The sequence below is a fragment of the Crocuta crocuta genome, unplaced genomic scaffold (assembly GCF_008692635.1).
Source record: "Crocuta crocuta isolate KB4526 unplaced genomic scaffold, BGI_CrCroc_1.0 scaffold332, whole genome shotgun sequence".
NCBI lineage: Eukaryota > Metazoa > Chordata > Mammalia > Carnivora > Hyaenidae > Crocuta > Crocuta crocuta.
Window position 1 is genome coordinate 730,557 of NW_027532025.1, and position 14,928 is coordinate 745,484.

Consider the following 14,928-nt stretch of genomic DNA (forward strand, 5'->3'; position numbering starts at 1 on the left):
TGATTTTGATTGGTGTTTATTAAAATGATTTTTCTTTCCTGTAGAAACAGATTCAAAATAAAAGCAATTCAAACTTCCGAGATCTCTTTCTCTCACCCAGAGGATCAGGACAAACACAGTGAAACCAACCGAAAGTATCAATTCCTTTAAACAATATGTATAATCTCTGTACAAAAGATGAGTCACTCTGAAATCTGCTAGAGAAATGCTGGAAATGCTTTATCAATATCATGTCTCTACGTGCTTCATTTCTTTAAAATTAAATAGCTTTCAAATATCAACACATCAAGACCGAGATGGCCACCATTGACAACAGCGAAATTGCATATCATATCCTTATCCCATTACTCAGCCCTCAGTGATGCCAAGCAGCAAGCTACAGAAACATCTGACAGCATCAACAGCATACAGGTTTAATTATTTCCCCAATTTGCATTTATATCAGTGAACAAACTGGAAGGCATCAAAGTATGGCACTAAAGAAATCAGTAACATATTCAGCAGCACATCTTCCATTTTGAGTCTTGTTTTAAAATTGGCTAAGTAAAGGCATATATACCTCCATTTGAATTGGAGATTTGCAGTAACACATGCGTATAAAGGGAGAGAAGAAAAGAGGAAAGGAGGGCAAAGAAAAAGAAATAAGAAAGAATGTATGGTCGTGACTCTGAGAGTAACATGTCTACATGAAAGAGGTGACAAAGGACAGCTCCACCTGCTTGCACAAGCAGAGTGTTTGTAAGGTTCTTGAAGATACAAAAATGGTTCATGAGACTTTTCATCTGTTGCTATTGTCATTTATCATACTAAAAACATGTACAAAATTCTAAGCCTTGGACTGTCCAAGATGGATAGTACCAGGAAGTAAAAGATGTCACCTGCTATCAAGGACTGTGCTCTGCTTAGAACTCTGCATTGCAGTCCATTAATCCACAGTATTTTGGTCAAATCTGGTCTGTTTTCTCATACTACTCACAACGTCTTAGAAATAGTTTTTTTTTATTAGAATATCATAAACCTTTTTTTTTTTCATTTTTCTAGTGTTTTCATTTACTTAAAGGGCAGGAGAGATGGGAGAATATAAGAAGAAAATGGCAGAAATTTAGAGGGGAAAGAACATGAAAAGAAAAAGTATTTTATTTTCCAACAAATCCACCCTAGAAAAGGTAGTAAGGAGACTTTGAGAAAGTGCTGATTCGTGGACTTCCCTTATTATTTTTTTATTTCAATGTAATACATTTAAGGACATCAATGTACTAAAATGTTTGGTCTGTGAAAGAGCAGAATCATTAGCACCAAAAGGAGACATGGAGCTTGTATATATTATTAAACCAATGATTGTTACTGTTGGTCGTGGGTAAAGGTTTCATTTCATTTTTACATCCCAAAGTTCTTGAAAGTGCCTGTGGACAAAATAACACTTTTCAAAGTCTCCGCGGAGTCGTCAACACGCACCACAGAGACAGTACTTGGCCTTCCCGGTTTTGGCTTATCTGGTAGACGAGAAAACCAGGGCCCCCAGAAGCCCTAAAGAATAGCCCCCACATGCACCCACTGACGTGCAGGAGGGGTCCCTACAGTACACTTCCCCCTGGACTGTGTTCAGGAATGCGCTTTTACTTGCTTTTTTAAAAGAACAAAAGCAACATGCTCTGCAGATCATGGAGCGCCTAGTGCAATTTTCTCCTTGCTCCAACTCCTGACTGCGAAAGGATGAAACCGTTTATGTTCTGCTAATGCTGGCCTGTGGACAAAGCCTCTGGCCTGCCATGCTGTGTAAGCTCTGGATCCCACAGGAGTCAGAAGGTCTAAGAGCGGGAGCCACAGTCATCACCAGATCTGCCCAGCAGTTCGGGGCCCATCAGGGCAGCTGCTGATTCCTTTCACTTCTCCTTGCCTCAGCCTTCAGTTGAAATTACAACAAGTCAAATAGCTGATGCTTTTCCCTTCTCCAGGTAAGGGCGAGGATACATTGTTTACAAGTGTGTTCTGCCTGGCTTCACTGATGAGGCGGCACGCTAAGTCAAGGAATAGTTTCTCCACGTTATCTGATTCCTTGGCTGAGGTCTCCAGGTAATACATGTCCTGAGCTTCTGAGAATTCTTCAGCTCTCTGCTGGGAGACCTCTCTCCTTTCAGCCAGATCAATCTTATTGCCTGGAACAGGGATAAATCAAAGACGGAAACATCACTTGACTTTTTACAGGCTCAGAAGCATCAAAATGCAATTTCGTATCTGAAGTAAAATCAGACAGATGGGCAAGTAAAGCAGAGCAAATGTGGCTGTGATTACTGGAATGTTTATTTTGAAATAACAACGTCATTTGTAATGGCAAAGAACTGGAAACATCGCAAATGACCATCAGTTGACCACTGGCTTGATGAAGTATAGCATATCCATACAATGCAGTTATTTGCCACTGTAAAAAGCAATGAGGAATATCTGTCTATACTGCCATGGAATGAGACAGTAGGATACCATGTTAAGCATATACCTGTTATGTTGTTCTACTTTTTCCTAAGTAGAAACAAGGTATGTAATATACAACTGCTTAAGCAAAAAGGATGAAATAAATACACACAGGCACACTTACAGACTTATTTTTTTAGTGTTAGAATAAACCAACGCTTTAATTTTGAAGACAATGGTTACCCATAAAAAGAATGAGGTCAGGGAGATAGGGAAGGATAGAAACTAGACATCTCTAAATACACTTTGTCTAATAGATTTGACTTCAGAATCTTAGAAATGTCTCACATAATTGTACAATTATAACTATATGATTGGTGCAAAATTAAATTTAAAAAGCAACCATTAAAAATGGAAAGCAATATGAAACAAATGAACCTGTTTATCATGAAATGGTAACCACACAGAGAGGAACTATTCCAAGTGCGTTTAAGATCTGGTATTTTAACCATGCGTCCTCAGTTGTATATATATACCCTAAGGACAAAAGGAATTCAAGGAAAAAATCTTGAACTCTTGTAGTAATTGTCCTGTCAGTGGTAGTGTGAATATTACTTCTGAGTCTGCTATATGGGTATTAGAGGATAAAGCAAATAAGTAACTGTGTTGGTGTCACGGTCCTGTGACTTAGGGCATGGGAAAAAGGAAGAAGAGCTATAAGACCAATGAGGTTAAGGGGTGCCTGGATGGCTCAGACAGTTAAGCATCCGACTTCAGCTCAGGTCATAATCTCATGGTTTGTCAGTTTGAGCCCCGTGTCAGGCTCTGTGCTGACAGCTCAGAGCCTGGAGCCTCCTTCAGATTCTGTGTCTCCCTCTCTCTCTGGCCCTCCCCTGTTCATGCTCTGTTTCTCCCAGAATTAACATTTAAAAAAATATTTTTTATTAAAAAAAAAGATTAATGAGGTTAAGTAAAATTTCTATAGTCCTGAATTATAAATGCAAGTATCAGTGTGAATAATTCATGATGGATTTTTAAAAATTGCTCTGCCTTTCTTCTCCTGGAAACCTGACAAAAGTGACATGTCAACTGTGTTACCTGGCAACATACCTAATATGATAAAAGTGCCCTTTTACCATAAGGTCAAATTCCATCAGGCCTGGGACTTCTACAATATGAATTATAAATACCTAGCGGAAAGCCATAACTTTGGGCTTCCTTGAGTGTGATGATTCCTCACTTGAAGAGACTTTGAAAATAGAGCTGTTACAAGAGAGATTAGCTCGGCTTCTAGGCCAGGGCAGGTCCAACACATGCCTGACATTAGTCTTTTTCCTCACCTGACCTGTCCCCAGAGGTCCTGGACAGCTGTGGGGACTGCTATTGAGGATTACTTTCACTGAAGAGGAATGCCTGATGCTGACGTGCTGCTAAGCTATATTTCCCGTCCTGTGTCCTTCTAAGTGAATGTCTTGCCAAGTATGGCCTATGGCAGTCTTATGAATAAAAGTGCTTAGTGGTGCCTAATAGACAACCCCCCCGGGGGTGCGACAGTATTCATCACACACAGACACACACACACACACACGTTCTGTCCACTGAAAAGCCTAAAAACAATGACCACACCCTAGTATGGAAGATTCCTATCACTTTGGTTGTGGCTTCTAAATATAACGTCCCATTAATAATAAACGCATGTCTTGAAAAAATGGGTAATTCCAGGTCTGGGGCAGGAAATGCACAAGTTGTGCCTGGAACCCTTAAACCAGAAAGCAAGTAAGGTCATGTCAAAAGGACTCAGGAGACCAGTTGAAGCAGGTCCACAGTTGGAACATTTGGACCTTCAATAATTACAATTGCAAAGGCCTAGAATATACTACATATATTTAAGTCTATAATAATTCTCAAAATATAAAACTTCACTAGTGACTTTTGGAAGATACTAGGGAACCAACTCATTGTTTTAAAAAGTGGGAAATAAAAAAGAGAATCAAGTATTTTTCTTAGTTGTCCTATGAGACCTGTACCTCAGAATATCAAGTAGGAAGTATATTGCTAAGAAAAAAAAAAAAGAAACAAAAAACCTGAATCTGACCAGGTCTCTAAATTTACCTACAGATCTGCAAGAAATACAGGTGATGGAGGAACATGTTAAATGACACTACAGTGATGAGATAACAAAATTCAGACTTGGAAAGTCTGGAGGATAAACATATGCTTTAACAAATAGATTCCAAAGCAGAAAAATGGAGGGATAGCCAACATATAAAAGGAGAATTAAAAGACACAAAAATCAATTAGAACATATGAACCTTAGTGGGATCTTTGATTTGGACAATTGTTTTTTTAATGTAGGAGTCAATCAAGGAAATCTGAACATTTTCTAAATTTTTGATGCTATTAAAGAACTGTTAATATTTTTAGGTGTGAAAATGGCATTGTGGTTAGGTTCTCTTTCTCAAAAAATCTTTTATAGATATACATTGAAATGATAAAAGATAAATTAATACAATATCTGGGATTTGCCTCAAAATAATCTTAAGGGAAGTGCAAACAGAAAAGAGGGGGAACAGATAAAATAAGATTGACCATGAGTTGATAATTGTCAAAGCTGAGATGTGTCCACGGGGGTTCATTATACTGCTTTCTCTACTTGTGCTTCTGTTTAAAATTTTCCAGAATAAAAAGGTTTTTTTGTTTGTTTGTTTTTCTAAGCTAGTGCCTCTTTCATACTGAATGGACTAATTATCTCCCATCAAATCTCCACTTAATTTCCTTAGACAGAATCCCAAGGAATAATGCTTTGACTTAAGTTCTCAAGGGCTTTCTGTCAAATAGAAAGAAAGCCCAAGTCCTGAGACGGGTGCTTTCAAGTGCTTCATGACAGACATTCTCCAGTGTGCAAGAGGGTTTTCAGGAATGTGCATAGAGCACTAGCTCATAGAGAGGCAAATACTTAACCCAGCAGCCTGGAAGAAAAGTCTAGCAATTTGTTATAAAGCAGCACATTACAGTTGGACAAATACAGGGTTTTCAGTTGATCTTACATGCTGTGCAACCCTAGGCAAAGAGCTTCACCTCTCTGAGACTTGGTTTCCTCATATATAAATAACAAATCATCACACATAAATTTCCTGATATGATTCCTGGGACATGTATGCAAGCTATAATCCTTACGTAAGTATTTATTTAGCTTACTGTTAAACATGATTTGTAACTTAACAATGTTTCTGAGATTCTCTACACTATTTCCAAAATTCAAGTCTTGCTAGAATATACAGCAATGTTCCTTTTAAGAAGAAAACATTTTAACAGCCCTATATTACTAACAGTTTTCATCACCACAAGAGGAGTTTTTAACCATCTGATCTATGTCACTGCAATTCCTTTTTTAATGGGTGTATTTGTCACCAAAGAAAATCATGGGTTGTTTTCTGCTTTTCCCTCATACTAAACAGGTTCTACCCTCCTACAAGATGAAACAAACTGCACAGTTTCCTTTAGTGGATGCTTTCTGAAATTAGAATTTCTTAAGTCGGCATGAAGAGAAAACATTAACCAAAATACATTTTTTTAGGCAATAAGCAATTAATTCCATAATAAATGCTTTGCCAAGAACAGGTTTTACTTCTAGACCAGCAGTGTCCATGATCTTGTAACTAGATTTTTTTTAATGTTTAGCAGCCCACATCACTCTCATGGCATTCCACCTTCTTCCCTAGAGTCTTCATTGACAGAAAAATCAATCAGCAATATTTTCTACTTTACTTTTCTAAACACTCACCTTGGGATATGACCTATTTCATATTCTCTTCAACATCACGAGAAACTGAATGTTGACTACATGAATTATATAGCTGTAGACTATATTACTGGAAGATACCAGGGCACAGGCATTATGTGATTATAAATTCTCTGATGGCCACAAACCAATTTCTCTCCTCATCAGTCCTTACTTACCCACTAGCACAGTGATGACCTTGTTGCTGGCATATTGTTCTATCTCCCGCAGCCACTCAGGAAGGCAACGGAAGGATTCCTCACAGGTTATGTCATAGGTGAGGATCAAGGCATTGGCACTTCGGTAGTAACTCTGGGTAATGGACCGAAATCTCTCTTGACCTGCTGTGTCCCAGATCTGAAGCTATAAAGACATAAGAGAAAGATCAGGTTGGAGAAGCAGAAAAGAAAGCATTGCCTTGCTTTAGTTTAGAAATGAAAACACCCCACTCAATTTCATGGTTGTTTGCTGCCCTAAAAAAAAAAAGCAAATATTTTTTTTAATGTGTTGGGTATGTCTGGTTAGGGATAGGAGCTTGCTTTGTTTTTGTTTTTTCTTTGTTTTATTACCTAATTTCTTTTATCCTTTAAAAAAAGCTGAGCATTTATTACATGTCAAATTCTAAGCATTTTACATGTAACAACTCAATGAAGTAGGTACTATTACTATACTCATTTCTCACATGAAGAAACTAAGGCACAGAGAGATTAAATAACTTGCTTAGGGTCTCCAAGCCAGTATATCTCAGAGCCAATGTAACCAGGCTTTGTAGTCCCAGAGTTCATGCTCTTGACCATAACAACATATTACAAATGTCGGGATACAGGGCAAGCTGTCATTGTGTGACGGCTGGCACTTCAGTCAACAACTGAAGCAGGAGAACATCCAACCTCCACCACCTTTCCCAGTTCAAAATTCAGATGAATCTATTATGACTCTATTAAGATATTAACCTTTGTTAATGAAAACAGAAACAGTGGCATGGTGGATAGAGAAAATAATTCTCTCCTCTCCTCTCCTCTCCTCTCCTCTCCTCTCCTCTCTTCTCCTCCCTTCCCCTCCCCTCCCCTCCTCTTCCTCCTCCACCCAGGTGCCTCTCTCCTCCTCCTCCTCCTCCTCCTCTCCCCTTTTAAGCACTGAGATCTTGGACAAGTCACTTATCTCTGGGTTTCAGTAGTTTCTTTAGAAAAAGGGGTAATACGCAAACCTACTGAAAGTTCACGTTTTCTAATAACAAAGAAGAGAGTAAAAACCACTTCTCCCTGAATTTCTCTGCACAGAGCAGAAAGCTGCCAAGAGAACTGCTCTCCAGAACAATGCACAAGGCCTTGAGAAATAACATCAACAATGGTAAGAATGTTCCCTTCTAAATGCATAAACCTTGTGGCACAAAAGGCATTTACCCCATTAAGAGAACATCATTTCCTCAGAGAAAACTTTCTGAAACATTCAGATTAGGCCAGGTTGCCCATACCCGCCTCCCATCCCCACGTATTCCCTCCTGCAACCCATCCTATAATTCTCCTTCATGGCGCCTGACACACTCAAATCACTTATTTGTAATAATAGGATTTTGTAAATGTTTATTTTATTTGAGAGAGAGAGCGTGTGTGATCAGGGAAGGGGCAGAGATAAGAGAGAGGAGAGAGAATCCCAAGCAGGCTCCATGCCATCAGTGTAGAGCCCAATGTGGGGCTCAAACTCACAAACCGTGAGATCATGACCTGAGCTGAAATCAAGAAATCAAATGCTTAACCGACTGAGCCATGCAGGTGCCCCAAATGTTCAAATATTTATTACGGGTGTCATTTAACCTTTACATCTTTACAACAACTCAGTGAGGTAGGTGAGTTTATGCCTCCCCTCCACCTCTTCACTGGTTACTCACAAAGCTAGGGCTCAGACTCCAGACATTCTCATTCCAGTTGAGGACACTTTCCACTACTGTGCTGCCTTTGCCCCCAGAGACTAATTTAAATATACATCTGCATCCAGAGAGGATGAGTCAGTTCGTATCACCCTCTGTTCATACCAGTTTCGCTGAGGAGACTGAGGGGCTGGCGGTCCCTGCCCCCAAACAGCAGCACAAGGCTCTCCTTTGATTTGAAGTCGCAGCTGCTCTTCATGATGTACATGAAAGTCTGTGTGTGCTGAAGGCGACCATACAGATGTTATGGCTTTTGCTGGGACAAAAGCTATTTCTCTGCTCTGCTTCAAACCTAAGGACATGGTTCCCCTCTGCCAGGATGTGTCTTAGAACAACAGACTATTATTTTAATGCCACAATGAGCCTTGAGAAACACTTGTTATTGAATTTAATACTGTCCATCATTAGAAATCAGTATGTTCTCATGATTGGCACATCTTGAGGACAGCTTTGATAGTTAAAATCCACTGAAATATTTTCTAGAATAGTGCTTGTATGGCCTTGACAAGATATATGCTGCTTTCTTATAGGGGGCAGCCTATTTTTAGCCTCAGAGTTGATTCTTAAGGATATCCATATTCCACTGCCTTCATCATTCCATTTGATTTCACTATACTCTCTGCAACTCATTTGCTCCTTTTCAGCATTTCTATGTCATTAATATATGCCCAGCACTATGCTAGGCACAGGGAGGATCCCAAGATGAATAAAACATAATTCCCGATTTCAAAGAGTATAGAGTCTACAGGGAGGACAAACCTAGTAAAGTAACCATAATAAAATAGAAGATGTTCTATTAAAGAGGTGCCAGCAGGAGAGAGTGCCTCCTAGTTTGTGTCTCATGCTGGTCAATATGTTCTCAATAGTGCAGCTATGGGCTTTCTAACCATATTCATCTCCAGCATGGGGCTACACTGTTCGTCTCCACTCTTCTTTGCACTACTACTTATCTCTATTGTATTGCAGTCCTAGGTTTACTAGTGTGTCTCTTTGCTAGGCTCAGTACTTTGAGGGCAAGGGCTATCTCTTATTGAACCTTATACTCCAGTGCTTTCCTAACAGGGTACATGGTACACAGTAGACACAACTGAATACTGGCTAGCTGGATGAAAAAAGGATTATAGAATCACAAGAAAGGACTGGTTAATGCTGCTTAAATGATTAGTAGGATAGCTTTACCTATTCTTGGTGCATATCATCTACTACACCGCAGGATGGATATATGGATGAATGGATAAACAGATAGTGAAATGAGTACATATATGTGCATACGTTCAAGACTTTCTTATTTATGCATAAAGGGTTAGTATCCAAAATCTATAAAGAACTTACCAAACTCAACATCCATGAAACAAATAATCCAGTGAAGAAATGGGCCAAAGGCACGAACAGACACTTTTTGAAAGAAGACATCCAGATGGCTAACAGACGCATGAAAAGATGCTCAACATCACTCATCATCAGGGAAATACAAATCAAAACCACAATGAGATACCACTTCACATGTGTCAGAATGACCAAAATTAATAACTCAGGCAACAGCAGATGCTGGCAAGGATGCAGAGAAAGGGGAACCCTTTTGCACTGCTGGTGGGAATGCAAACTGGTGCAGCCACTCTGGAAAACAGTGTGGAGGTTCCTCAAAAAATTAAAAATACAACTACCCTATAATAAGCAACTGCACTATTAGGTATTTATCCAAAGGATACAAAAATGCTGACTTAAAGGGGCACATGCACCCCAATGTTTATAGCACCACCACTGAAAATAGCCAAATTATAGAAAGAGTCCAAATGTACATCAACTGATGAATGAATAAAGAAGATGTGGGGGGTGTGTATGTGTATGTGTGTGTGTATGTGTGTATAATGGAATCTTTCTCAGTGATCAAAAAGAATGAAGTCTTGGGGCATCTGGGTGGCTCAGTCAAGTTAAGGATCGGGCTCAGGTCGTGATCCCACAGTTCACATGTCAGGCTCTGTCCTGCCACGTCAGAGCCTGAAGCCTACTTTGGATTCTCTGTCTCCCTCTCTCTCTGCTCCTTGTCCACTTGCACTCTGTCTCTCTCTCAAAAATAAACATTAAAAGAATGAAATCTTGCCAATTGCAACAACGTGGATGGAACTAGAGTGTATTATGCTAAGCAAAATAAGTCATAGGCAAATATCATATGATTTCACTCAGATGTGGAATTTAAGGAACAAAGCAGATGAACACAGGAGAAGGGAAGGAGAAGTAAGATAAAAAGAGTAAGGGAGGCAAACCATAAGAGACTCTTAAATACAGAAAACTGAGGGTTGCTGGAGGGATGTTGGTGGGGGGATGGGCTAAATGAGTGAAGGGCCTTAAGGCAGGCACTTGGTGGGATGAGCACTGGGTGTTATAAGTAAGTGATGAATCACTAAATTCTACTCCTGAAATCATTATTACACTATATGTTAACTAACTTGGACTTAAATAAAATTAAAAAAAAAAAAAAGATTTTCTTATCTATGTAATATATACCTGATCACAAAGATAGCCAGCAACTCTTCTATTCATATTACAATTAATCTCCTAAAGTTAAAATGTTGTAGTCTGAGCTGAGAGTTTTGCTTGTTATTTATTTATAAGAGACTGAAAAAAATAGATAGGAGAAATTCTACATCTGTTTTCACCCCATTTTCTACTCAAGGTCACTTTCAAAAAGGAGACCACTTTATTTACTTCATTTAAATCTATTTATTTTTGAAAGAGAGAACATTGCACACTAGCAGGGAAGGGGCAGAGAGGATCCAAAGAGGGCTCTGCACTGACAGTAGCAAGCCCAGTGTGGGGCTCAAACTCATGAACTGTGAGATCATGACCTGAGCTGAAGTCGGATGCTCAACCAACTGAGCCACCGAGGTACAGACCACTTTAAGGAAGGGTCTCGACTTTGCTTTTACTTACTTGGCACTAAGGCTTAATAGCCACAAGAATTTTTCTAATGCCTTTGATTTCCTGCCTTCAATCCTGGAATCCATCCTAGAAGGAATGAGCCTTAATAAGGGAGGCTGAGTCAGGGTGACGGGAGAGAGACATAGGTTGTGGTGCTGCCCTGGCACACACCAGGCAGGTGATCCTGCACAAATCACCAGTTCTCTTTTCCACTAGTTACAGGGTTCTAAGAAAGCCTGCACACTACCTGTAAAACAACACTTAAACATCACCAAGAGGAGGTATTCATTAAAGAACAACAGTAAGACAACAACGCTTTCCCTAGGCACCCTTGGACAGCTCTTCCTTCTTCTACTGAAAGACTGAAGAAGTTGCTCCTCATGTGCCAGCAAGGGAGAAAGAGAATCTTAAGCAGGCTCCACGCCCAGCACAGAGCCCAATGCAGGGCTCAATCTCACGACTGCGAGATCACGACCTGAACTGAAATCAAGAGTTGAATGCTCAACCAACAGAGCCACCAGGCATGCCTCTGAGAGAGTCATTTTAGATCTTGATTCTACATATATGGCTAGAAAAAAACCCTCAAGCAAATTAATTAGGACTGCATTCGGGAGATTAACCATCTCTTACTATTTAAAGATGAAGGTCTAGGGGCCTAAAGAGGTGACCAGATAGGAACTATGCTATGGATACAGAGATGAGTAAGACCCAAACCTTGTTCTTGGGGAGCCTGTGGTTTCATGGTAGAGTTAGATGTTATGAAAAGATGGATTTTAGCTGAGTATAATAAGCACTTAACAATGAGGTTATGGTTTGCAGAAAATGGAATAAATATAATACCAAACCTGGCGATTCAGGAAAAAAAAAATAAGCCTGTTCTTTAACAGTGGAGACCATTTTTTATTCACCCCTATTCATTCCTAGGGCCTGGCACACAGTAAGCACTAACATTTCTGGTCAAAGGAATGAACTCACACGTATATGTGTATATGAAAAGGAAACCCAAACATCTGGAAGTAAAATGCCTGAAACACTAGTTATCTTTACTCAGCTCCTAGGAGTGGCCATCACCTCCACTCTCTTGGAATAGTCGTTACAATTGGCTTTTCCCGCCAATGCTCCCTGGATGTACACTCCTGTCCCCTCCTACTCCCACACCCTAGTTCCTTCTCCCCACCCCAATGTACTATTTTTCTGAGCTTTCTGGTTGGCATTTACATGGATTTCACACCCTGCTTTGTTTTCCAGAGCCCCCAGCTCTCCATTCACTATTGTATTTGATGTGGATGTCTCTGCAGAAGGAACCACTTTGAGGATTTAGGGCTGGAAGAGACGCTGGGATAGCTTCGGTCCCCCACTAAGAAGCCTCACCCTAAACACTTCAGTGTGTATCTTTGAAATGCTGCAAGAAGACCCTGGCATTTCTCCACCCTTCCCGAGGCATTTGAAGGCAAGAGTGCAGGTACATATGGGGAAAGGATGCAAGAGACACGGATTCTAACTTGGGACGCTTAGGTTGAGATCTAGCTGGAACTCTATGCTGCAGTTTTCAATGGGCCGCTTATGGGTCACTGCTTCCCCCTATGAGACTCAGCTCTGAAAAATCTGACAGTGCAATTTCACTAACTCTGAGGGGCAGGTAGAGCACAGAGCCAACGATCAGCCTCTGCACACTCTTTCCACGAAATTCAGCCTTATTCCACATTTCTTCCCATCACCTTCCTCCTTTCCTTGCTTCAAGGTGACAGGCCTGTTGTGTCTTCACCCTCCTCTTCTCTCATGGCAGAGGAGACCCCAGGGAGGCAGTGGATCACTAGCTCACAAAACTAGTTAGGATCCCACCTACCTCCCTTCCTTCCTGTGTAGCCATGGATAAGTTGCTCAATCTCTCTGAAACCTATAAAAGGAAGGTAATTTACCATTTACCTCACAGGGGTTACAGTAAGAACTAAGTAAAATATGAATATTAGGTCACTAATATGATTGACATATTAGGTGAATAAACACTACCTCCCTTCTCCTGTTACCAGACATCCATAGTTCTTACAGGTACCCAACTGTACAGAGGCCACAGAGGGGAAAAGGGAGATCATGAGTCCTTCCTGGACCCCTCATTTAGAATATCTCCCTTGTTACAAAAAGGGGTAGGTGGCAGACACAATGATTCCAACGAGTGATTCATATGACCGAATGACCCATAACCAAAGTGGGAATCAGCAGGCTTTTTCATGGGGCTACTGTTCTTAAGAGTAAACACATCTACAAAGGGAATAGGAGAACTCTGTTTAGAAACAAGTTGCCATGGTTGAGTATATTATTTTAACGCGGGATTTGATTAGGAGATTTAATAAATGTTATGAAAACACTACTTCCTCTCACATAGCACAATGAAAGCCTTATTGAATGCTTAGCATCTTACCTTTACTTTTTCACCATTAATCTCCACTGTCTTAATCATAAAATCAACTCCAATCGTGGCTCCTTGCCCTGGAGGGAAAAGACCCTAAAGAGGAAATAAAGGAAAATAATTAAGCAAATCTTTCAACTAAATGAAATGTTCTCCCCTCTCCCCCATCACTATCCATCACTAGCCCCTTCCTTTGGCTGAGTTAACTGGAAGAAAAGAGAACTCTGGTTCACGTCAGGGGAGCCTTGTTTAATTTGATTTTGTATGTATGTATGAGGGGAGGAGGAAGGAGGGAGGGAGAAGGTGGAGAGGAATGCTAAAAGAACAAAGAAACTGAATGGGGAACAAAATGGGGGTGGGGGAGACAGGAGTGAAGAGAGAAAACGGGGAAGTCGCAGGGGGCCCTGATTTCAAAGACTGGAACAAAAATCAGACACAAGGATGAAATCGAGGAGCCTGAAGCCATAGGGATGAGAAGAGGACTGTTAGAAGAGGAGCAAAATGGATAAATGCTCCCAAAGAGGTAACGTCCAGGAAGACTAAAACTGGTTATTGGTTTAGGGCATGGACAGCTGTGGGGGTGGATGCGCACATGAAAAAGCAAACAAGAACTCACTACAAGTAACAGAAGCAAGACAGTGAAGCTTTTGGATTTCCCTCCGCCCTGAGGGAAATGTGCCACATATACAGAATTCTATAAAATCAGAGCCCATACACTCGGAGGATCATCACAGAAAATAAAATTCAGGGAGAAAGTGTAGTAGGAAGAGAGCGACACCAAACGAGTCCCCCTCTCTGGGTCTTAAAGTCGGGGAGCTTGAGGCTGATGCAAACATTTCAAAAGAAAACCAAGCAAAAAATAAAGCTGGGAGGTGAACTAGAAAGATACCATTTTAGCAAAATTACATGTACAATGTGTGTTACTGGTATATAATATTTCCTACAGACTCAGGGAGGGACCTGGAGGCTGGAAGGGATTCTATTAAGGAAGAGCTCTGCACCTAGTTCCTATTCCCTTTTCACTTCTATTCCAGAATTGCCAGAAATTAAAGTAAAATAGACTTAGCTCTGGCAGCTAAGATTAGGGCATCTTTATGTGAGTCTATTCCCTAACAAGAGAGTTCTTTAATTAAAGTTTAAACTTAAAAGACTGAGCTTCAAATGCACAGAAAATATTCCACTGCATGTCTGCAAAAGATGTAAATCTAAACATTCATAACTTTACTTACAAATATTGAATCAATTTTCTTCTATTTTGGTTTGGCTCAAACACAAGGCTGCCAAGCTTCGAGTTTACCACTCCAGCTGTTTTGCAGTTTAATAAATGCCAAAAAAATAAAAAATAAAACAAATCCTTCCCAGTGTCTCCCCCATCATTTTGTTCCTCAATTCCTCATGTCTCAAAAACAGCTGAATCCAATTCATTTTAACTGCCTACCAAATAACAAAACCAAACATAATCTTGTCTAGGGCATGTTAGTTTTG

The 14,928-nt window shown here is 40.2% G+C and overlaps 1 protein-coding gene across 1 annotated transcript in view; it reads right to left on the reverse strand.

Moving 5' to 3' along the window:
• The window catches only part of RAB30 (RAB30, member RAS oncogene family), a 79,935-nt gene continuing 65,007 nt past the window's right edge, over positions 1–14,928 (reverse strand). The window contains exons 3-5 of the mRNA XM_077776195.1: positions 13,456–13,539; positions 6,370–6,553; positions 1–2,156 (exon numbers count right to left, since the gene is read on the reverse strand). Of these exons, the coding sequence (XP_077632321.1) occupies positions 1,906–2,156; positions 6,370–6,553; positions 13,456–13,539 (519 nt within the window). The 3' untranslated portion in view covers positions 1–1,905. The remainder of the gene's footprint in view (positions 2,157–6,369; positions 6,554–13,455; positions 13,540–14,928) is intronic.